The sequence below is a fragment of the Osmerus eperlanus genome, chromosome 12 (assembly GCF_963692335.1).
Source record: "Osmerus eperlanus chromosome 12, fOsmEpe2.1, whole genome shotgun sequence".
NCBI classification, from domain to species: Eukaryota; Metazoa; Chordata; class Actinopteri; order Osmeriformes; family Osmeridae; genus Osmerus; species Osmerus eperlanus.
Window position 1 is genome coordinate 13712036 of NC_085029.1, and position 25224 is coordinate 13737259.

General features: G+C 44.0%; 3 protein-coding genes across 4 annotated transcripts; 1 reads left to right on the top strand and 2 right to left on the bottom strand.

Annotated features, from left to right (window-relative positions):
• Positions 1-1349: 1349 nt before the first annotated feature.
• Positions 1350-11975, top strand: med24 (mediator complex subunit 24). Of its 2 annotated transcripts, none has more exons than XM_062474358.1 (26): positions 1350-1472; positions 1951-2110; positions 2274-2356; positions 2509-2547; positions 2677-2750; positions 2862-3085; positions 3179-3290; positions 3454-3604; positions 3708-3821; positions 3904-3957; positions 4075-4157; positions 4278-4364; positions 4694-4805; positions 5469-5611; positions 5810-5847; positions 5984-6066; positions 6388-6566; positions 6766-6865; positions 7165-7340; positions 7731-7995; positions 8138-8319; positions 8752-8845; positions 9327-9426; positions 10764-10844; positions 11228-11376; positions 11627-11975. In XM_062474358.1, exons 2-26 carry the CDS (start codon positions 1981-1983, stop codon positions 11741-11743), a joined length of 2970 nt encoding a protein of 989 aa, XP_062330342.1. In that variant the 5' UTR covers positions 1350-1472; positions 1951-1980; the 3' UTR covers positions 11744-11975. The 2 variants fall into 2 exon arrangements, with proteins under 2 accessions (XP_062330342.1, XP_062330343.1); XM_062474359.1 differs by having other exon boundaries at positions 4706-4805.
• A 1225-nt stretch (positions 11976-13200) lies between these two features.
• Positions 13201-14795, bottom strand: LOC134030936 (uncharacterized). The gene is made up of 4 exons (XM_062474360.1): positions 14441-14795; positions 14080-14190; positions 13835-13975; positions 13201-13664 (listed from the first exon to the last, which is right to left on the bottom strand). Exons 1-4 carry the CDS (start codon positions 14618-14620, stop codon positions 13473-13475), a joined length of 624 nt encoding a protein of 207 aa, XP_062330344.1. The 5' UTR covers positions 14621-14795; the 3' UTR covers positions 13201-13472.
• A 5337-nt stretch (positions 14796-20132) lies between these two features.
• lrrc3ca (leucine rich repeat containing 3Ca) lies at positions 20133-25006 on the bottom strand. Its single transcript, XM_062474721.1, has 2 exons — positions 24782-25006; positions 20133-21644 (listed from the first exon to the last, which is right to left on the bottom strand). The coding sequence occupies exon 2, from the start codon at positions 21545-21547 to the stop codon at positions 20753-20755; it is 795 nt and encodes a 264-aa protein (XP_062330705.1). The 5' UTR covers positions 21548-21644; positions 24782-25006; the 3' UTR covers positions 20133-20752.
• Between the last annotated feature and the right edge of the window lie 218 nt (positions 25007-25224).

A 25224-nucleotide genomic window follows, 5' to 3' on the forward strand; every position in this document is an offset into this window, starting at 1 on the left:
GTGTATTAGAGTAACAGAAAGGGAGAGTGAGTGAGTGAGAGGGGTAGAGAGAGAGAGAGATAAAGGTAGACAGAGAGAAAGAGACAGAGACCGAGAACACATGTAAGTCAACAGTAAAACAGCTATATCATTTAGCATTTGCAGCTGACCATGATACATTGTTTCCTTTGTATCATCATAATCCACTTGATACCTCATCCATTCCTTGTCATGAAGTGCATCACATATCAGTGGTACTCTGAGTCATATGATATCTCCTTAGGTTCCATAGTGCTATTTTCTGAAGTCATGAGACAAAAAAACAAAAGTTCCTTCCAAAGACTGTTTGGTCTGCCTGGGAATCGACTCAAATCTGTCAGCACCCTTCTCTAATGGACCTCACAGAGGAAAAGTGCAGACAGGACTCCTCCATCCCTCTCTCTATCTCCCTATTCCTCCAACGCCATGCCCGCTCTCTCGTCTCTCTCTCTTAGTGACATCACCATGTCCCAGGACACAGTTCCTGGCCACTAGACAGACTCTCCTGTGTCAGGCAGAATGGAGGCCATTGTTGGAGATGGGACATTCACACACAAAGGCTGTCAGGGAGGCGTGTGGTGCTGGTGGTAGGGGGAGACAGTGCCCCTGACAACCTGACGTGGTTGTTGGCTACACACCATAAATTAGGAAGATCAGGTTACAATGACGGATCACCTTACATCAACACTGCATATTGTCAAGGATCTGACAAATTTCTGTTGCAGGCCAATTCAATAAAATATCATGAATATCTCAATCTCTTGTCATGGCTGATTGGATTTCCATATCACTTAGACATATGCTGATAGAAGGGCTCTTCACAAAATGTAAAGCTCAAATAGTCCATGGTAAAAAAGGGAACTTTTACTGTTAGAAAAGGACATTGACAGATGTCCAACATGGTATGATTGTTCAATGCGCAGTTTTTTTTACAAAATGCCACCAATAATAAACTGACTGAAGTAAAAGTGTTGATATGCTAAGACAGACGTCAATTCTTTGGTAAAGGCCTTCGCTAGGAATCCCTAAAACATTTATACACAAATGACACAAAGATACAAGGAAACGTTGGTTTCCCAAGCCAGAATACACCCGTCCTTCCCTGAAGGCCTACTGCATCAATAAGGTATTTTGCCAAACTCTGATTGAAACTTAACTGTGCACTGTGCAGAGAGATTTGTGCCATTTCGACCAAAACCTCTTTCCAAGCATTGGGTCCTCCAAAGATCGGTGAAAGTCTTTGGTGGCAGTGACACCTACTGGTGAATGAGATGTGGTACCAAATTTACTTGAGACATCGGCAGCTAACCAATGAGCTTAATGTTCACTCATCGTCGTATATGTTGACCAATCAGCGTTTACACTGTTACAGACAAAAATGGCGTCTATTTCTTTGTCAATCTGAAGATTTTGCTGCAATTATCTGTTAAATTAATATTTTACGGGCGTTGCAGGTCAGTAATGGTTTGCTTGATGAAATATTTTCACTCTTCTTTGAATGCTGAGTTAATTGCAGTTCTGAAATGGCCTTAATTTAGCACGTCAGTTGTTTTGCCAGTTAGCTAGTCTAGCCAGACTAGTCTCGTCGAATACTCCCCAACCCAAGCTATTAAACATACTACTCTAGATTAGTAGTAAACGCGTCAAGACCAAAAGTACCGTTCATATTATTTAACAACTAAATTAACTAACTACAGCATACTGATTACTGTATAGACAATACTATGTAGCTACTGTAGCAGTCAGCTTTATAGCAGCGCTAAGACATGAGAGGGTAAACTTCCTAAAGTAGTCTACCTAGACTTAGTAAAGGTGAATGAAGGATATTTCTCATGTTTATTGTTTGCCCTGCACATCAGCACCAAATAAGAGACCTGTGTATGAGTAGATGTGTATTAAATCTGACGCAACGTTTCCTTTATTGTTATGTAGCTCTTGAAAGTACGATATTCTCCTGTCAGGATGAAGGTGGTTAATTTGAAACAAGCGATACTTCAGGCTTGGAAGGAGCGATGGAGTGACTACCAGTGGGCCATAAACATAAAAAAAAACTTTCCAAAGGGCGCCACATGGGACTATCTCAATCTTGCAGGTAAGTAAAACCAAAAACTCATGAGAATATCATTATACGTATCATACATTGTCAGGACTTTATATTATTGTACTTACATAGTTTTGTTGGTGTACTATTCAATCATTCAATACTTGTGCATGGTAAAACATACCAGGGCAATGTTGTGTCATGTGTATTTCAGAAGCTCTTATGGAGCAAGCAATGATAGGCCCCTCTCCCAACCCACTTATCCTGTCTTACCTCAAGTACGCCATCAGCTCTCAGGTAAACTTGATGAGACCCTATTTATTTATCATGTCATGACAAGGATTCAGTTGTAAGGCTGGTCTATGACCTAATGTACAGTGATTATGCTCAACCTTTGTCACTTTACTGCTGTTAATATTAATGTTACTGTATTATTGCCTTGGCCGCAGATGGTGTCTTATTCAACTGTTCTCACAGCCATCAGCAAGGTGAGATTAATATTCCACTCTCACACTGACGATGATGATTCAAACATGCTTATTCATCGACTTCAGTTGTCTCACAGATCCTGCAGTCTCGTGCGTTTGAATAACGCCGTTGTTATTTTTTCTCCTCAGTTTGACGACTTCTCTCGAGAACTCTGCGTCAAGTCTCTGCTAGAGATCATGGACATGTTCTGCCATCGCCTCAGGTATAAAGTGGTATCATATCCTACCGTCATTTTCAAATTGGGCGTTAAAAGGGCCATCGACTCATTTCACCATCTCAACCCTCCGCTCTCTTATCTCCGCGCTGTGCGCAGCTGCCATGGAAAAGCCGAGGAGTGTATTGGGCTGTGCCGGGCCCTGCTGGGTGTGGTGGTGTGGCTACTACAGGGCTGTGCCTTCTACTGTGAGAGGCTGAGGGATCTGGGGCCGTCCGCCAGCACAGAGGCCAGTCTGAGAGCCTGTCAGGAGAGGCTGGCCAATCTGATGGGTAGTACCAAGAACAGGGCCCTCATTCACATTGCCCGTCTGGAGGAACAAGGTGTGTGTGTGTGTCTTGTACTGTGTGTAGACCTCGGTGGTTGTACGTTTGTACAGTTTTATACAGATTGTCTCTCTGGGTCCACTCCCACAGCCTCTTGGACCAATGTGGAGCAAGCAGTGGTCAGAGTCACAGACAGCCTCAGTAGTCTGACCAATCAGACACTGAGAACCAAGCTGGAGGAGTGTGTGTCATTGGTGAAAAGGTTCGATTAGCCAAATCCTCCTCTGATAATATTCTCAAATTCTTAGATCAAACAATCCCCTTTCAGTGACATGCCGAGCCTCAGTGAATGAAGATGACTTCAACTTAATTATAAATTAACTTGAAGTATTGTTGTGTGAATGTTTCCTTCTCCTCTCTCCCAGTATTCCTCAGATGCTGTCAGTACAAAGCAACCCTCCACTCCACACGTCCTTCCCATCTGTCCATGCCTTCGTCATGTTGGAAGGCACCATGAACCTCACAGGGGAGATCCAGCCATTGGTGGAGCAGCTGATGATGATCAAGAGAATGCAGGTGAGCGTTTGTCCACCCCCCTCAGTTTGGACAGCACTCTTGGTCCGTATGTTCTTCGGCATTTTCGATCTTGACATGCTGTGATTGGCCCCGTCCTGCGCAGCGTATCCCTGCTCCTCTGTTTGTGTTGGAGATCTGGAAGGCCTGCTTCACTGGCCTCATCGAGTCTCCAGAGGGCACCGAGGAGCTCAAATGGACAGCCTTTACATTCCTCAAGGTTGGTGTCTCTCACTCACACTCACCACTCCACCAAGCTCAGATACCTACACACTGCTCCTCACCAATGACCTCTATCCTAGATCCCTCAGGTTCTCCTCAGACTGAAGAAGTACCCTCAAGGGGAGAAGGGACAGGTACAGAACCATGACAGACTATTTTTAGACACCACAACACACATTGATATCTGTTGATGGTTTATGAGTGTTGATGTGACATTGGCAATTTTAAATATGGCATATCCACATTGTCAGGACTTTATGGAGGATGTAAACATTGCCTTTGAGTACCTGCTGAAACTGACTCCTCTGCTGGACAAGGCTGACCAGAGATGCAAGTAAGGGACCTCAGAACACAAAGCTAACATTCTGTAAATAACTTCAAGCAGATCTGCGAACAAAGTCTGTTTATTAACAGGAAATGTATTTGCTTTTTGCATCTTTCCCCTCGGCCCCAGTTGTGACTGTCTCAATATGCTGCTGCAGGAGTGCAATAAGCTTGGTCTGCTGTCAGACTCCAACACAACCAACCTCACCTCTAAACGGTATGGGATTCTACTCAGTTCTCCAATTGTTCTATAGTTTGGAATGGGGGTTAGCAACCGTCTTTAGGAGCGCGTTAGGCCACCAATTGGACTGAAGATGAACTCTGGTTCAAGGAAAGAGAAGGTTGTGCTGTTCCAGGTCATGCTCCTCAAAGCCAGCACTGATCCCCTTCATCTCTCTTCTTCCTCTTTACTCCTCCATCTCCTGCACTCCCTTCTTCAATTCCACAACTTTCTCTCCCTATCTACCTTTCTATGTGGTCTATCGGTCTTTGTGTCTCTCTCTCTCTTTCTCTCTGTCTACCTCTCCTGCCCAACGTTTTCTTCAGGGCTGAGGATAGGGAATACTTCCCAAGGCTGAAGACAGCAGAAAACGCCAACATCCAGCCCAACCCGGGCCTCATCCTTCGAGCCGAGCCTACCGTCACCAACATCCTCAAGGCAATTTCATTCCTTTCTCCCTCCGCATCTGCACATTCACACAACTTAAACATGACTCCCCAGAACCGAATGCTGTGTCAGAGTTGTGTATGCTTCGACTCTTTGCATACGTCGACCATGTCGACTGTAAATATAAATAAAAACAAACTTGGATGGCCGATAACATAATTGTAAAGCCGTCTCCAGAAAGCGTTTCTGACGTGTTCTAGAATTGTGACGATTCGTCACCGAGTACGTCCCCCCCCCCCAGCAAAAAAATGAGACGCTGAGACGGTCAAGTGCAGCAATACGTCAGTTATATTTCTTTTTTTTTTCTCTCTTCAGCGGAGCCAGCACGCTAGTCGACACACTGCCGTACTAGGTATTCAAAACGGGCAAAATAAACACTTCGCGTCAAACAAAGAATATAAGTAACTGGACAATTCTCTGGTGGTCCCTCGACCGCCGTTGCACCAGTCCTTCTCCGGCTCCCCCCTTTCCTTCGTCTAATCGGGACCTTTTAAAGCAAGCACAATCAGGAATATGCGTTACACCTGCTTACTTGATTCCATCAATTAAGCGTCCTTAGGCCTACCTCCCAGGAGAGGGTGCCCCCGGACCCTGTATTCCACCTGACCCCTCACAGAATGTTCTCACTGGCTGTCTGTCTCCCCCTTTTGGTAGACGGTGGATGCAGACCATTCCAAGTCTCCTGAGGGACTGCTGGGGGTTTTGGGACACATGCTGTCCGGGAAGAGTCTGGACCTCCTGCTAGCGGCGGCTGCCGCTACAGGGAAACTCAAGTCATTTGCGAGGAAATTCATTAAGTGAGACACGGGCCTTGGGGAGCAAAAGAGCGGTCTGGAACACCCTAATCCTACACCCCTAATGCAGCATGGATGACTGTTGACCTGATTTCTTCACATTTTTTTTGCTGGAAACCATGACTGTTTTGTTTAAGGGAGTTCTGGGGAAGGGGAGAGGAATGTGATTCTCTAACTCCCAGTCTATCTTTGTGCCTCCAGGCTAAATGAGTTTCCAAAGCACATCAGTGGAGAAGGATGTGAGTACTTCAGCGACGGTTTAACTCTTAGAAATATATCATTTCACTTATATCACTTGACTCAGTTGTTACATGTGGGAGTATTTCTGAGTGCTGTTGAGTTGTTTTAAGTGGCTTATTTGCTGCTGTCTTGCAGCCAAATCTGCTTCGGTCCGAGCTCTGCTGTTTGACATATCCTTCCTCATGCTCTGTCACGTGGTGCAGACCTATGGCTCAGAGGTGGGTCAAGGTGTTATCATATCCCACAACACTAAAGAAAATAACTCGAATGTGTGGTTCTGTGTGGTTCCGCTGAGGATTTTGCATTCATCCAACACTTGTGCCACATGACCACCTCAACGCCTAAACCGATTACTGACCATTAGTGGAATATTAAGAGCCAACTGAAGTTACCCTGCCTTTCATATGTATCAGCTCTTGAACTTGTGCATTTGCATTTAGTCATTTTAGTCATTGATTGTGATTAAATTGTATTTTAGTCATTGATTGTGATTGCGAGCCTGATTGTTTGACCTGTATTGTATTGGCCCGCTAACACAGGTGATCTTGTCCGAGCCGAGCCCCTCCGGGGAGACCCCGTTCTTTGAGACGTGGCTGCAGACGTGCATGCCAGAGGAGGGCAAGACTCTGAACCCTGACCATCCCTGCTTCAGGCCAGAGTCTGGCAAGGTGGAGAGCCTGGTGGCCCTGCTTAACAACTCCTCTGAGATGAAGCTAGTGTGAGGAACTTCTCAACCCTCTTGTCAGAACCACAATGCATTTTTATCTGGTTTGGAGTGAAAGAAAGGCTTTATCCTTAGAAAAGGATTGTTTTGGAAGTTTCACAGACATTCTCACCAGTTCTCTCTCCCATGACCTTTGAATGCTGGTTGTTGATAATGTTATGCCAGTCTGATAATGATTTTCCTGGTTTTCCAGTCAGATGAAGTGGCATGAGATTTGCCTCAGCACGCCTGCCGCCATTTTAGAAGTTCTGAACGCATGGGAGAACGGCGTGCTCTCAGTAGAGGCGGTGCAGGTTAGTTCATCCTTCTCTCTTTCTCTTTGTCACTTCTCTATTTTTTTCCCAACTTCTCTAGTAGTGATGTAATGGAAATGACACAGTCATTGCATGATGTGTGTTTTCAGTGACGTCATTTGTCTTTACTCAGAAAAGGGTTTAGCAAAGTCAGAGTTCACAATCTCCTGTCACTTCCTTCCTTCCTCCCCCCCCCCCCCCCCCCATCTATCCATTTTCTTTCCTTCCTCAATCTCTCATTCTCTCCCTTTTGAGCTCTCTCTTTCCTGTCCACTGTCTCGGGCTCTGTCTGAGTGCAGAAGATCACAGACAACATCAAAGGAAAGGTGTGTAGCATGGCTATCTGTGCTGTGGCCTGGCTGGTGGCCCATGTTAGGATGCTGGGGCTGGATGAGAGGGAGAAGCCTCAGACCATGATCCGCCAGCTCATGAACCCCCTGTATGGAGAAAACACTCTGCAGTTCTACAACGAACGGTAAAAATGTAGTCATTTAGCAGACACTCTTATCCAGAGCGACTTACAGTAAGTGCAGGGACATTCCCCCCGAGGCAAGCAGGGTGAAATGCCTTGCCCAAGGACACAACGTCGTTTTTCACGGCTGGGAATCGACCAGCAACCTTCTGATTAATAGCCCGAGTCCCTAACCGCTCAGCCATCTGACCCCACACACACACACACCCTCTTTCCTATATCCTTTAGTTCACCCTGCATTGTTGTGAAAGCAGTATATAAACATTGCCAAGTATTACATTTAGAAAAGGTCTTCGAGAAAGGGATGTTTTCCTATCAGCACACTGGACCTTCTTGCACCTTAAACTCATTTAGTTATAATACCCCCTCCCCTCCCGCTCTCTTCTCCATCAGAGTGGTGATCATGAGCTCCATCCTGGAGCACATGTGTGCTGACGTATTCCAGCAGACAGGCCTGGCCCTGAGGCCCCCTATTGAGGGCCAGGAACCCATCCCCTACCGGAACCTGCTCCCGGCCAAGGAGCCCATCCACGAGGCCCTCAGCAAGCAGTTCCGCACCGTGCTGTGGAAGGGCTGGGTGGACAGCCGGGCGCTGCACCTGTTTGAGAGCCTGCTGCACATGGGAGGGGTTTTCTGGTTCACCAACAACCTGGTCAAGGTAGACTAGAAAACCTGAGAAAATACTAAACTGCTGTGACGCCACTAGACTACAGTGTTGTTTTGTTGCATTTAACTCGGTGTGTATGTGTCCGTGTGTTTGTTCTCAGTAAAGAACGCAGATGCATGTTGTTCTTCTCCAGGAACTTCTGAAGGAGACTCGGCAGGAGTGGGCTAACCGTGTGGTGGAACTTCTCTACAGTATCTTCTGCTTGGACACCCAGCAGATTACCCTTACTCTGCTGGGCCACATCCTGCCAAACCTGCTCACAGACTCTGCCCATTGGCACAGCCTGGCCGATCCACCTGGCAAAGCTTTAGCCAAGTAAGAACTCAGTATGATTGCTGCTTGAACACAGCTCACAAGCTCAGATATCAAATCTACATTTACATTTAGTCATTTAGCAGACGCTCTTATCCAGAGCGACTTACAGTAAGTACAGGGACATTGCCCCCGAGGCAAGTAGGGTGAAGTGCCTTGCCCAAGGACACAACGTCAATTGACACGGCCGGGAATCGAACTGGCAACCTTCAGATTACTAGCCCGATTCCCTTACCGCTCAGCCACCTGACTCCCAAATGAATAAGACGGTTTGCCCTACTACACAGTTGTTAGTAATCCTATCCTAGTTAGGCCAGAGATGTCTCAAGGAAGGAAGCCTTTGGGAGAGTTTAAACTACTGGAGGCTATGGGGTTAACTATGGGAGGTGACATGTTCTGTTGCCAGCCCGTTGATCATGTGGTGTTGTCCCCCAGGCTGTCAGTGTGGTGTGCCCTCAGCTCCTACTCCTCCAGCCACAAGGGACAGGCCTCTGCCAGGCAACGCAAGAGGCAGAGGGAGGACATTGAGGTAGCACACACACACACCAACGCAGAAGCATAATACACACACACACACACACCAACGCAGAAGCATAATACACACACACACCAACGCAGAAGCATAATACACACACACACCAACGCAGAAGCATAATACACACACACACCAACGCAGAAGCATAATACACACACACACACCAACGCAGAAGCATAATACACACACACACCTACACAGAAGCATAATACACACACACACCTACACAGAAGCATAATACACACACACACCTACACAGAAGCATAATACACACACACCAACGCAGAAGCATAATACACACACACCTACACAGAAGCATGCTTTGCTCGTGACAGACTGTTAAAAATGTTAAGAGTACTTTTATTTTGGAGTTAGAAAATTAAAGTGCTCAAGGTAGGTAGACACAAGTACTGGGCATTCAGTGAGGGAGGGGGCATACGGTTACTCATCCAGTATTGTTTGTGGTTGACGGCAGGACTACAGCAGCCTGTATCCTCTGGACGACACGCAGCCCTCCAAGCTGATGCGTCTGCTCAGCTCCAATGAGGACGATCCGGTGGTCCTCTCCAGTCCAGGTGAGTCTGCTGAACCTCCGCTGCAACCTCCCTCTTCACACCGGGAAGACCAGCCAGTCAGGTTGGAACGTCACTTAGTGTCTGCTAAATCAATGTACATGTAGTTCATTGTTGTGTCGATTTACATAGTATTGTTTGACCATGTTTGGAAATCAGCAACGTAAAACAACAGGTACCATTTTTTACATTTACGTTTAGTCATTTAGCAGACACTCTTATCCAGAGCGACTTACAGTAAGTACAGGGGACATTCCCCTGAGGCAAGTAGGGTGAAGTGCCTTGCCCAAGGACACAACTTCATTTGGCACGGCCAGGAATCGAACAGGCAACCTTCTGATTAATAGCCCGATTCCCTAACCGCTCAGCCATCTGACCCTTTACACTTTACACTGAATGTACTGATGAATATAGGTGCAGTTAGAAGACCCCATCTAATGAGAAATATGTGGTTCTATCTCGTGTGCTTTATTTGGAAAACACGTATCCCTGTAATTCATTGCAGATGCTGGTTTAGACCTGACTGACTCCACAGCAAGTTGACTCTTGTAAGCTCTGTCTGCCACATTAGTTTGGCATCCATAGCTGGGAGGCTTGTGTGTCTTCTCTGTAACACTGCCTGTCATCTAGTTGTTACATGTGTATTACATGGCTCACTAAAACTTTGTTGCTTTAAATTAAATACATTTCCCAATAGTAAAAGTATATTTTATATCAAATACGTTTCGAAACATTATTAAAATACTAGAAGTGTTCATTCTTGATATCTATCTCAATTTAAGCATAGCTATAATTCCAAAACCTGTATTGTTTTCATTTGAGCAATCTTGGTTATTCAGGTCTTCAGGAAGTTCCCAGTATCAAATAGGGAGTTGCATTATTTTGGAAAGCAATTAAAGCCTGTGTTTAGTCTGCCAGATGGGACTTACACACGGATTTTGAAAAGGAGCTGGAATAATGATGAAATATTTTTTCAGTTTGTCAGACAAATTTGTCATCTAAAATAGATGAAACATTTCTTGTCATATTTTCCTCACATATTAATGGATTTTTCGTATTATTTTTTGATAAACGTTTCGTTTTCTTATTGTAAACTTTGGAGAACATATTCAGTAGCTATATATAGTACATTTAACCACAGAAAAACTATGGTATTAAAAAAGGAAGTTTTGAATGAAACCATTACAAGGGGGATACCCCTGTCAACATAACGTTTTTTTTGTGACCCATGTGACCATAGCAATGACACATCCGAGTGAGTATCTGACTGACTTGTCTCCCATCCGGCAAACTGTGTCCTTCTTCCCCTGGCTCTGTGTGACCCTTGCCGTCCTCCGTAGGTGACCGCTCCATGAGCAGCTCCCTGTCTGCCTCCCAGCTGCACACCGTCAACATGAGGGACCCTCTCAACCGTGTCCTAGGTTAGCCCCGCCTCCGACAGCAGCATGTGTAGTGCCGTGACTTGGCATCGTGCCTAGCAGGCACTTTGTTCTTATCCTGCTCTAACCGTGTGGTTAGAGCAGGCTAGCTGTGATATTAAAGGGACAGAACTACTTTAATCATTTCTACTGTTGCTTTAAAGCTATTGTTTATGTCCAGTACCTATTGGCTATGTTTAGATTCACTAGCTAAGATCTGAGAAAGGTCAGCTTATTCTGGCTTGGTGGGAGCGCTGATCCCACTACATCTTGCATGGATCTAGGTTTCCCTTCTTTGTCACTGTTTAACCGTTACTGCGTAGGAGATGGGAGAGCAGCCATGACTCCTTTCTGATGCCAGCCCCTCCCTTTCTCTGTCTCCTCAGCCAATCTGTTCCTGCTTATCTCCTCCATCCTGGGCTCCAAGACCGCAGGGCCACACACCCAGTTCGTCCAGAGCTTCATGGAGGAGTGTGTGGAGTGTCTGGAGCAGGGAAGTCGCGGCAGCATCCTGCAGTTCATGCCTTTTACCATGGTGAGTGGGAGTGTGGGAAGGCCAGAAGTTGGCAGGAGTGATATATAAGGGTTGGGATCACAGATCACAGGTTAGGTTTTTACTCATCTTGCTTGCAAGTATTTGGGCGGTGTAAATATTTGGTAATAGTTGAGATAAAAAGAAGAATGTTCAGACTGATTTGGAAATGGAGCTCATCGTACCATGGGGGTTTGAAAGATGTGGAGGAGGGTTCATGTTTCTGTGTCTATGTGGTACTGTCTGCCCCCAGGTGTCAGAGCTAGTAAAGCTGCCTGCTCTGGCCAAGCCCAAGGTGGTTCTGGCCATCACAGACCTGACCCTGCCGCTAGGGAGAAGAGTAGCTGCCAAGGCTATCTCTGCCCTCTAGGACCTGTCTTCACCATGCCTCCCAGATGAACACTGACATACATTCACCTGCCATTTCAATGGACTAGGTGCATTCTTTTTTCAAAAACGTGTTTGCTGTACCCATCAGTCTTTTAGGTTATTACTATGTTTGTGAAACCAATTCAATAATTTTTCAGTTATGAATCTGTTAAAACTAAATTAAACAATGTAAACAGACTTTTTTGTAATAAAGCAAAACCATGAGGAAAGTATATTCCCCTTACTCTGCTATGTATGTGTCTGAAGATACGTTCTCTGAGGTTTTCTTTCTATAAGTGTTTCTTGTAAAGGAGGTCAAATTTAGTTTCTATTCCTACTAAGAGGACCTGCTTTGCATGCCAGACATCTACTGTTGTCAGAACGATCTCATGACTTTTGGGGCATTATTTTCGTTTTCATTGTATTAAGAGATTAGTAGTAGTAATCCATGCCCCCTTTTGAGCAACATGACTGATAGAAAAATGATAGTATTATTTGCTTAAACCTCAAGATCTCATGCCTTTGTTAGTCATGCAGTTGATTCACTTCCTAAAGGAAATCTCTGTCTGACACAGTCAGATGTTGTAATACACTTTGCTTTTGGTTCATGGAAAATCTACTGCAAAGTCACTGTAGACAGGAGCCAGAGTTCATCATTACCAGACTTCCAAGAAGTAAACTGATTTTTATTTTGTGTATCTTCCCATTCTTGGTAATAATTCAAATTCAGTTTTACTGGCCCTCATTTGTGTCTTAACTTGCCCACTGATGTAAAAGATGGGAATCAAAATGGTTTAAACAGGTTACATTTTCTTTAAGAAATGCATCTTGTATATAAGGAACTCTTCCTAAATCTTTGCCTGACTGTGATGCATGCAAATCATAGGGATTTGTGTACATATTTAAAGATTTACTAGAAAGGGAGTCAGATGGCTGAGTGGTTAGGGAATCGGCTATGAATCAGTAGGTTGCCGGTTTGACTCCTGGGCATGCAAAATGACGTTGTGCCCTTGGGCAAGGCACTTCACCCTACTTGCCTCGGGGGAATGTCCCTGTACTTCCTGTAAGTCGCTCTGGATAAGAGCGTCTTCTAAATGACTAAATGTAAATGTAGAAAGACCCTACTTAAGAGTATGTTATGACTCAATTTGTGTTTAAAGGATTTTTCCTCACGTCTTTCATGCGACTTCATCCTGATCAAGTCTATCTATAATTACTTGTGGGAATATGACATTTGGGCTGGAAATACAGTATGTACCTTTTAGTACAAACATTTATAGATTTTAAAGAAGGACTCATTTGCAATGGCCATACTCGTTTAAAGTCTTTATTCATAATGAATGGGACATAAAACATAAATATAAAAATACATATTTTTGTCTTTTTTTAATCAAAAATATATCATTGGTTTGTTTGAAATACAAGAGCACACATTTACTGAAAGAAATATTTAGTCTATGCAACCTTATTCAAATTTAGCTTATAAAGCTTACACTGGTTATTTTAATTTATTCAATAAAATAAACTACCTCGTACTGTAGTGGTGATATTGAAACGCATTGTAGAAAACATCCACATAATTTGTATACTGCGATATAAATAAAGATTTATCAATTATATTAAAAGAAATAAATATAAGATAAATAAATATATAAATAGGTTTGGTATAAATTAATAAACACCTCCTAAAACAATGGGCGTAAGGTACGTTTCGGACAATGAGTGTATGTCTATAGTGCGTCTAACGCCTCACTGGGCTGGAGTATGTTCCTTAGACTGCGTACAACGTCCTGTCCGAAGGCTTGGAGCTGGACCAGGGTCAGGTGCATCGCCACCTGAGCCTCATATTGTCCACTGACTTTCAGGACCAGGTGGGCAGAAGGGGCCTCCTGTGTGGACTCTTTCTGAACTATTTTCAGCATCTGCAACACAAAAAAGAGAATTTACTTATACCATCACATTCCAGAGATGTGGTCTGATTTGCTTTAATACATGATCCCTTATCTCTTAACAATACGTATTCTACTGTAGCTAAGTTCCATTATGAAACTATAAAGTGTGAAGAGTAGGATGTTGGGAGGTCTGTAATCACCTTTCTGATTTTTATGAGAAGGTCTCTGAGATCAACCTGCATCTCAGTCACTCTCTCTGTCGCAGGCAGATGCTGAGTAGCGGCCAGCAGTAAGTCCTTTTGCTGTTGCAGACCCTGCAACATATGTCTCAGGACACTTTCCTGGAGAAGACAAGCACAATGTTAGTCTCGCCATGCCTCTCCTTTCCTCTCTGATATGAGAAAGGACAGCAGAGGGGCCAGTGCTGGCAAACCCAATGACTTACCAATGGAAAGTCATTTGACACAGCTTTAAGAGTGGGAGCAGATGGAATGCCAATCTTGGTCGCCATGAACTGCAGTTTGACGTGCTCATCGGCCGAGTTTAGCGTCAGAGTCTGAAATAGCAAATTGAGAAATATTTACAAATGCATTGGGTCTGGGAGAGACTACAGTAGATAAGGCCTGCGCAACGCCTAAGGTCAGCCGTGATCCCATCATGCTTCACAGTGGCAAACAACGTTCCTATTAGTTGTCGAGTAATTAATTGCTTCGCTACCCATTTGCAAACTGTTCAGACATCGACTGCTTTTACACAATCACGACAACATGCCTGCTTAGAATATTAATACAAAGACTATCACTTACTTCTGCATGAATGCAAGACTTGTGTGTCTCGGGAATTGCAAGAATCACTTTATCGATCAAAGCCCGGCTTTTCTGTCCAATGTCATAGAATTGAGGATCTTCGACAAGTACACCGGTCTCAGCCATGGAGGTATCGCCAGAATATCCCTCAAGAGGAGCGCTAAGGGCTAAAGTGGCCATGTAGCATTGAATCGCTAAAACTGCTGGAGGAAAAAAACAGACGATTCAGACAGCTGCTAACGAAACACGGATTCAAATGACCACTGCGAAAAGGGGCTGTCTGATTTGTGCTATTATTAGACTGGAGTTCTTTACTTAAACATGACCAGAATATAGTCTGACAATTTAAACATAGTCATCATAATAGGCCTACGTGTTGGATATTGCAAGTTCAACTTAATAATAATAATAATAGGCCTAATAATAATAATGATGGAAACAACAAACAAATAAAACAAAATAACAACAAAAATATATATATTAACCTGACAAAGTAAAGTCATAGACCTATAATAGCCTACCAACGTTATTTCAACAAAAATACTTTTTTTTGTCTCTTGTAATCTTTTCATATAACTTTACACTTGATTGTTAAACAAACGCAAGATAATAATTTGCATTCCAAAGGGAGACAGGATCATATATGAATGCTAAATGGACGCTATTTAATATTAATAAATTCATACAGTTCATACCTATGAGCCTACCTCTCTTGCCTGTTCTCCAGTAACTTAGGTAAATCGCACTGGAGAACAGGTTCGATTGCGGAAGTTTAACTTCATCACACTGCTACTCACCAATCAGGATGTTCATCTCGTTTTAGCCGATTTCACACCAAGGGAGGTTTTACTACAAATGACCTCAGGACTCTTCATTGATAAAGTAGATAACTAGTAGATATTTATAGGCTTCCACATACTACACGTGGGGATGTCGTAAACATGTAAATCCCAGAGGCGTCAGTTTCTTACACTTTCATTCTGATTAATGAATCAAAACAATCTAGTTGTATTGGCATCCAGTATTGAGTCTAGTTCTAAATAATTATGTTATTTAAACTAGCCAGTTGAATCCCCCAACACTTTATGATTTTCTTATCTTATTCCAAATCTTATTATGACCATCTATGTCTTTATCCCTGTGAACTGAAATTGTTTAATGCTCCTTGTGACATTACATAAATGTTGACATTTTACATATGACCTATCACATATGTAAAAAAAGATGTGTAAGTTCAAAGAGAAATACTTTAGATTTTTGTGTGTGCTGCTTGGGAATGTAACAATTATGCTAAGATTATATGATACCCAAAATGTATGTTATTCCAAGTTTACAGAGTATATGAATTTCACTAATAATTACACACCAGGGAACATTGGCTAATGATGTCATTATCTTGTTTTTAAAATTGTAATTAATTACCTAAAATTCATTAACACTAGTAAAAGCCTGTAAGCTATCGGAATAACCTAGGAAGTTATCTGAATAATAATCTGGAAGTTCCAGTGACAGGGTAGCATGGAGAAGAGTTTCACAATGTTCACAATTGACTGAGGTATGGAATCTGAAAAATATAAGTGTTTACTTTTGAAACTATCGAAAGTGTCGATCTACATAGTGCGATTATGTGTAATAAGGGTCTTAGAAGTGATCACCTGTTGAAATTGTACAACTTCACTGTTTAGGCTCTACAAGGGGGCCATCTTGTGGCATGTGACATCAAACAAGGGGGTAAATGGTGAGTGTGTTAACAATGGATATCCGGCTGATAAGAGATTCTGCTCTGATGTTTCTTGAACCTTTGAAGTTCTACTTTGGTATTCTTCAGACTGTCACCTAAACCTCTAACAAAGAAAATAGTCAATCCACTATGTTATTGCAGCATATGCTATTATCCATGTGGGCCATTCGTGGTGTTTTGTACCACGAATTTGTGTCAGATGGCTGAGCGGTTAGGGTGTCGGGCTATTAGTCAGAAGGTTGTTGGTTCGATTCCTGGCTGTGCAAAATGACGTTGTGTCCTTGGGCAAGGCACTTCACCCTACTTGCCTCGGGGGAATGTCCCTGTACTTACTGTAAGTCGCTCTGGATAAGAGTGTCTGCTAAATGACTAAATGTAAATATGTCTATATACCATGCTTTACTTGTATTCACTTCAAGGGCTATACAAGACAGTCAATAGGGAATGTTAGGTTCTGCATTGTTTGGAAAGGTTTCACTTTGATTCATGCCTGTGATTCAGTATCTGGAAGCAGAAACGCAGAGTTATCCTCTTACCGTAAATCTGTCTGGATACGGGAATACTGGCAACTTGAGGATTCTGTGCTCAAAGTTACAGCTCCTCTTGTTGCCATGGCGGCATGGGGTGTTTCATCTGTAATACGTCACAATTATATTGTCTCCCGAGAAAATGGATGCGATTTCTATGAGGGTCTGGTACAACACTTAGGTATCCATAACGTAATCACACTTACCGGTAACCTTATTTACTTAAACAGTTTCCAGATTGTGGAAATGTTTGTGCAGGATTTCCAGTCAAATATTACAGTTATATATATATACATATATATATTTGTACTTCTACTTGTATGTTTCCTGAACACAATATCTTCAGTAAAAAAGAAAAGTTTAATCCAGTACTATACCAATTCCACAGACAGGGGGCGCTGTACTTCTCAGATAGAAGGGAAATGGGTGAAAGAGCCTACCTATCCAATGAAATATTTCCTTTCTTTTCTGGGCACAAGTGTGAAAGTGCATCAGGAAACACCTTCTTATACGTACTGTGTGTTTCTAAGTATCACACCGAGAAGGAGGGAGCTAGGGAAGTCCGTTTTTTCTGTCTCTATCGAGACACCCTGAATAAGGGTCCTCCTCGCCTGGGTACTGTGTCACTGTGTGACAGGAAGAGGAAAAAGTCCACCTAGGGTCATCGCTGTGAACCCCCATGTGATCCAGGCCCTGGAAACATTTTCATCTGCAACCCAATGCCATGTGGGGCTGCGCTCTGCAGGATTGGATGCGTCACCCTATCCTGCACTTTGTGTCCCATTACCCTGCAGTTGTAATGCTCACACCAGTGTAACGTGTCCGGGGTAGCGGGCGGGGCAAGGTGAGCTGGGCTGAAATTTAAATTAACCCCAGCGACAGCTCTGTGCTAGGGAACAGAGTGTTACATTACCCGTGTACCACCCCCCAGCCCCTACCCCCACCGCCATCCACCTGTCACCTTCACACAGGACGCACTCATACACAAGCCCACACAAAGAGGCGCACACTTGCAAATGTGCACATATATCCACCCATGCACTTTCACGTGACCAGACACGCACACAGTCTAGGCTCACACAATTTCAAACAATGAAGTTTGACACACAAAGGCTTTGTTTGTGTTTGTGTACTCAGTGCTGGCCGGTGAGTGGGGCTGAACATGCTCCCTGGGAAGGGTGGGAGTGTGTGTGGCAGGAAATGTCAGGTAGGGGGGACTTACCATCTATATTTCAGTGCTGTTGAACCTCCCAATCGTCACGCTAGGATGTGTTTGGGCTTCCCTCAGGATTATCTCTGTCAAGATCAATAACGCTGCCTTGTAAAGGAAGCTCAGCCATGAGAACTGCATAAATGTTGCCTTGTAAAGGAGATTTCAGATGTTAACCCATAGTAAGAAAAGTATACGTGAGTTGCAAAAGTTGAGAAAGAAGGAGCTATACAAATAAGTGCTAATTCACAGAACAGAAAAACTGTCCTTGAGGCTGGCCCTTAGTCAGAACAAGAGGAAAATGAAACTAAGCACTACCATGGAGGGTTTAAAAGGAACACTTAAAGTTGAGGTGTGGCTTTGGGGAGTTAGTGCATGTGAGGCAGATGTAACAATGTCAGCCCTTTTGAGATGAGCGGCTCCTCTTCCACTCCACTGGTCAGCTCAAGGGCACCCTGATAGAGCTCCAACCAGCTGGGACAGCCCATCACTAAGCAGCATATATGGGTGGTGGTGGGGTGGGGGAGGGCAGGTGGTCCCCCATGGCTCTCTCTCACCCCGAAAACTGGGTCACCCAACATGATGGATGCCATCTCAGACTTTCCCTTATCTTTTTATGGTTGTCATGCATAGTTTATTGCGTTGTGCTCTGCTCAACAGGCTTTCCATGTTTTTGATGTAGGGATACCCATGTTGACAATCCTCGTACCTGCTAGGAAACCTCTAACAGCAGTTTCATTATTCATGATGACATGGACTAATCTTACCAGGTTGAGCGCAAAGGTCAAAGAGGCAGTTTATTTATGATGTCCTTTTCTTTAATTTATAAGAAAATACTGGTTTTGTGTCCATCACCAAGTAAGCTATTGTGTAGAACAATCACGCTAGTGGCCATAAAATTAGGGTAGTGGATGCACCAGTGCACTTAAAAAAGCCTGATCAATGTTGATTTACAGTATACTACCCACTATACTACTCTGCCCTCACTCCTCATTTCTTCTTCTCTGGTCACTCAAAGCAAGATTACTCTTTCAGGAAATGGAGATGCATTACTGAGTCAGCCTGGTGTATTAGGCGGTTTATATCTAGAACAGCAAATGGACTGTCAGGTCATGCAATGCTGTTTGGGAAACCCCATGGGAATGACGGCACCAGACGGCGTGGCTTCCAGCGTGACCCCCGAGGCTCTTAAAGACGACAGCCAAGAAGACAACCAATCAGATCGTCTTAACTGCTACTGCCAACAGTAAGTACTGTGCACCAGGAATGAAACAGTAACATCTTGATGATCTGAGTCTTTGTTAGTATAGGCTACAGTGTGCTGTATTAGTAACATGGAGAAACATTATTCAGATCGGACACTTATTTGAGGTTATGAATTAGGGGACTAAACCAGTAACACAGCGGCACATCTACAAATAGGAATTAGGGCTTTACAGTTGCAGACGGGGGGGGGGGGGGGTTGGGGGGGGTGTCTGGTTTCTGACAAGGACACAAGCAACCCTACTGTGTGAAGTTTGCTCATGGTACCTATCAGGTGGAGTGACGTGGCTGCGTCACTGTCACTGTGTCCTTCACCTCCCTGGGTGATAATGAAACATCAGCTGGGGAGGGTTCCCTCTTTGCCAAGTGTGTGTTCCACCATGTCACGGACGGTCAGAAACGCAATGGAACTCCCAACTGATCTATTTGTGGTTACAGCTTACAGCAACCGTGGTGGGCAGGACCTAAGGAACGGACAAACATGCAATATTTCTCCCTTTTGGCGTTGTGTATGTAGGGTCATTGGGTTTCAGGATATGACAAGGGTGTTTTTCCTCAAACAGGCAAAAAGAATTTAAGGGTTGAAAATTGAGCCAAGTACTTGGGGGGAGGGGGGGGGGCGGCTTCTCTGTCTAAACCCCTCACAGAAAACAGAATAGAAGCACAGTTTGTACTGTAGGTAAAATAAATTATTTGAATTGCGGTGCACTTCGCTGCCAGAGCTGTGCTTGATGCACTAATCTGATTTGAGAACACATTATGGGCGTTGCATTGATTATATGCGCAATAATCTTGTTCAGTGACCTGCATGCCAAATACAGGATGGCTGGCTTCAAAGGAAGATTTGATTTAAACATGCACGGACCGTTTTTGCTGAATTTGGATTTCCCAAGGTTGTAAAGCGTTCCATAAAACATTGTATTTAAAGCAACAATCATTCCAAAAACGAAACCCATATAAGACATTTTAATCAAAAAGAACAACATTTCACTGTTTATAATATGTATAATGAATATCTTTACTGTATGGATGCAGCATGGACAACAGTTCTTTAAGGAAGAAGGACTTGTGTGTGTGTGTGTGTGACCGACAGAGTTGCGAAGAGAGCATAATGCGTGTCGCTCTATCCTGTTGTTTTCTTTTATTGCTGTTTGGATGTGGCCAAAGAACCCCTACGTAGGCATCCTGAGTGGTGTCTCTGTGGGGGAAGTGCATCAAGGTGCATGCCCCACTGAATAAATCCCATTTAAAGGCCATTTTTGGAACTCTCCAAAACAGTCCTCTGCTTTTACTCACCATGGCATAGTCTTTAATGGCCCACTCCTGAATTATTAATCTGGGTTAGATTGGTTTTGCCTGGACTTCCAGCACAGGCACAAGTTCTGCCACCTTGGCTTGAACATAACAGAAGGACCAAACTATTTAGGGCTGCCTTAGGGAAGAAGGTGCAGCTGAAGGTCCTATGCATCCATTACCACCTGTCTTGGCTACTGGCTGTGTCGCACCCCAGTCACAGAATCCAATCAAATACAGTAGCAATATGTGCCACCCCCCATGCATTCCCTCAGCACCTACACCACAGTGCTGATGGTGGAAGACTCCTCTGACTTTCCCTGCTTTCCAGGCAGAGACTTGAGGTACTCCAGGTGGCGTCTGGCGTCCTCCGTGTTGTGCCTGACATAGTACACCAGGTAGGAGATAACCATGGTGAACCAGCCAAACATGGTGACCAGCATGGCCACGTCTGTGGTCTTCTTCATCACCACACAGAGGTCCAGGTCTTTGGCCAGCAGGAAGGGCACGCCCTCGGCACCCATGTCTGGAGGTTCCGAGGTCTGGCACACGATGCCCGTCAGCGACATGGGCTCCAGGTCTATGTGGGGCATGGCCATCTGCAGGCTGCAGTCACAGTGCCAGGGGTTGTTGGTCAGGTTGGCGCGTGCTCGCAGGCCCTCAAAGGCCTCAGGGTCGAAGGTCACCAACTTGTTCGAGGACAGGTCCAGGAAGTGCAGGGAGTGGCCCAGCCCTCGGAAGGCCCCCGCCTCCAGCTGGGCCAGCTCGTTGTGGGACAGGTCCAGCTCAGTGAGGAGGGGCAGGTCGCTGAAAGCGTTACTGGGAACACTGGTGATGAGGTTATAGTCCAGGTAGACTCGTCGCGTGTCGTTGGGCAGGTCCTGGGGCACCTCGGTGAGGCGCAGGTTGCTGCAGCGCACGGTCTTTCCCCCGGTCTCGCTCTCGGTGCAGTAGCAGCTCTGGGAGCAGCTGGTGGCGGCGTGGTGGAAGCAGCAGGTCATCAGCACCAGGCTGTGCAGCAGCAGACACATGACCACCGAGTGGCGCAGTAGCCAGCCTGCCAGCAGGGGCATGATGGGATATGAGCATGCTCCAAGAACGACCACCTGGGCGTAGGGGGGGGGGGGGGGGGGGCGTAGCCAACGTCAACCTCCCCAATAGCTGTCAAGCCTAGAGAGAAAGCAGGAAGTAAGATTGGCAGTGGGAGACAGCCAGCTTATTGGAGAGGTACAAATTACTCTGTCAAAAGGGGGCGATTTCACTGTTGAAAACATGTGTGATTGGCAGGAGATGGTCTGGATAAACAACAGTGTGTCATTTGATACATGATAGAGGGTAACTAGTCTAATTGCAGTGAGGAGGCACAGGGGACCTTACACTTTTGCTTCACCATGGTTGAACAACAAAAACATGTGTTTGCAGAGCTTTAGCAAAGTCTAAGGATCAAAACGTCCTTTCATACAGGCAAGGAAACTCGGAAAGAGAGCTTTGGTGTCACCGTGACTCCTTTATAATTGACATCCCTGCAGTGCTGTCCTATTTCAGTGCAGAGCAGATGGTATTAACATAATCCATGTCTTCCACAGTGAGACAGGGATTATATTACACATACATTGGTATACTATCTGAGTTTCTCAACAATTTTGTCAAATAACAAAGTAAGAAAGTTTCAATCTTCAAGGTGACTTCTTCTGATCAAAATTGCCATTTATTAAATTGTTCACACTATTGAGCTACACCATGAACACCATTTTGATCATGCCCTCTGTGGTCAGTAATCCCTAAACTGCTGTTGTACAGTAATTTGCTCAGTGCAAGTAACACTGTGTGTTCTGTAATTGACACTTTTTATTTTACATGTTAGCCTCTAAAAATAGCTGGTCTTCCCACCCTAACACAGTTCATTAATACCTGATCAACTCTGCCTGCCTCTCCCATTACTAATCCTCTCAGGAAAAACTCCTTGCGTCAATGTGCCAGTCATGTTGTCCATCCAATCCTATTGTTGGACAAGATACCCGTTTATAATGCTATAAACGGCCCCAAATCAGCCTTGTTATGTGCTGTCAGTCCACTACTGGAGTAAGAAAAAAAAACAATAGAACAGCAGATGACTTCTGCGCATCTTTAAAATGGCTGAAGACCCAGGCAAGATCCACTTACCCAGATTAAATTTGAAATCGATCTCTAAGTACTGTATCACATGACGGGGTGGTGGAGGGCTCTGGGGTGGGGTGGTATGTGTCTGCTTTCGTACATATGTGTGTGTGTGTGTGTGTGTGTGGTGAGTCGTCCAAGGAATGCAGCTAATAAGACTCATTGTGCTCCGCCAGTTGAAGACTTGCCAGGGATATAGCCTCCATAATGAGCCATTGACAGAGATGTGAGCTCTGATCTGAGTCTGAACACAGGTTGAGACGGCCCTATCAGAGAGGCCTTGGCTCAGGCTTCTCTCAAGACACACCAAGATGTTTATCCTCCATTCCTTATAAAACAAAACAAACCCTCCCCCATGAATATTTTTAGGCTGTATTTTGAGAGATGGGAGTCCTTGCTATGGCGGTAGGACAAAGTATAAGAGTGGGGTGGGGTGGTGTGCTATGCCAGACAAGGCCTTTATTGAAAGGGATAAAAAAATGGGCTCCCTAACTTGAATGGTCAACAATGAGATCTTGTTTAAAAGCTGTACTTTTCTCATCACATGACACACTGGTCTGACATTTTAGAGAGCGATGAAGGAGGAGGAGGATGTGTGGAGAAGGAAGGGGAAATTGGACACGAGGACAGAGTTGTGAGAGAACGAGGGAGAGAGAGATATCAAGAGGATCTGGGAGGGGAGGGGGTGAATAGGGGGTAACATTACAATGACAAAGCAGACACACCGTGGAACGACGATCATGAGAGAGATTAATGAGCTATCGAGGAGAGAAGGAAATATTCTAATGTCATGGGGTGAGGAGGACAGATGTAAATGAAAGCAGAAAGGGTGAGAGAGAAGGGAGGGGGAGATGTAAGGGAGGTGGTTTGTGAAGAGAGAGATATGAGGGAGGATTAAATTGATGTGGGACAGAGGGAGGACAGGGTGGAGCGCCGATATTTTAAATCAATAGATCAATAAATCAGATATAGACCCATTATTTCTGTGGATATTAAGCTATCACCTACCTCGATGACAGAATAAATTCCCCAGATTTTAATCTACACCTGACACACAGAGCACAAGCCTGCAGAGGTCTGTTTGGCACTTCATAAATTTACTGCAGTCAATACTGTAGATCATAGATCTTAGGCAGCAAATGCACAAGAGCAATAATTTAGACATGTCCTAAATGTGCTTTATGGCTCACCCCAACCAGCCCGTAGGCGCCAAGATAATGGAAATGTGTTAGCTAGCCTTTAAAAAATCTCTGACAAAAAGGAAAAATATGTAATATTTTAGGTGTATCTGTATACTGGTGAATGGTTAGTCTTGGCTTACTGCTGGTTGCCTTTGCATCTGTGACTGTGGTCCCCTGGCCAACCAAGTATGGCTTCTTCAGTTGCTAGTGTTTGCAATCATAAAGATGTGAATAAGAGTGATTTGGAGAAAAGAACAAACTGAGGGAAAGTATATCATTCATTGTAAATGCAAAAGTAACCAAATAACCATGCATGTATCCCTCTTGTGGAATTGTCTACCCTAATTAACAGGAGAAGTGCCTTTCTTAGAAGAACCTGATCATTTTTTTATGCCTGATTTACATAAAAATACCTCATCCATTTGATTTTGTCGAATGCTTACCTTCCAACAGAATTATTATCAGATTAAATTAATGTATTTCAATAGACCAGTTCATAGCTGTTACAAATACAATTCACATTAATTTGTAACTTGTTCATTGTGGCTTATTGTTCAACTTGGATCTAATAATAACACGTTTGGATTGTTTTAGTTTCAGATTATGTGGACACTGTGCGTCAAATACTTTCTATTATAGATAGAATAATTAGACCGGCACTTGTAAACGTATGTATGTAGGCTAGGTATTGCACCTACTTTTCCTTCAATTTTCATTTAATTCGTCCATGACACCAAGATAGAGAAAATAAACTCCACGCAGACAACGCAGACTGATCCTTGATAAGTTTGTCTTGTTTAGGATATCTTGTTTTAGTCTGTGTTATTCATTACTGAGTAGAATAGACTGATATCTTCATAAATGTTTCGTTTTTTTACAGTATTTCTGTCAGGTAAAAGTACGCAATAATGGCTACTTCACTCTGAAAAGCATGCATTAGGATCAGCAACATGTAGAAAGCTCACTTACATCTTTACCGTTCTTCCTCTCCTTTTCATGACGGGTTCAACAGGATCCCCTTTTAGTTAAGTGCACCTTAGAAATGTCCACAACAGATTAAGACTCAGTCAAAAATACAATTCGGTAAATATTTTGGGTTGATTCCATTTGGTCCTACAGCAGCTCGCTCAATTTGCGCGCGGAGCCACAATGACAGCGTCGCTCCACTGTGAATGCACATTCAGTTGAGTGCTCGCTCAGTGCAGCCTTTTTAGTTTCCACGCAACCAGAAAACTAGGCAACATGCTGGAGCTATCAGAAATTGGCAGAGACACGACGAGAGGCCAGGCCCATTGAATCTTAATCTCAATGTTTTATGAAAAAAATTGTGATGAAAGCTAAGGTGCAGATAATGTGTTTTATGCTTATGTACAAAGGATTGAAATAATGTTGTTTCTTCCAATTTGATACAT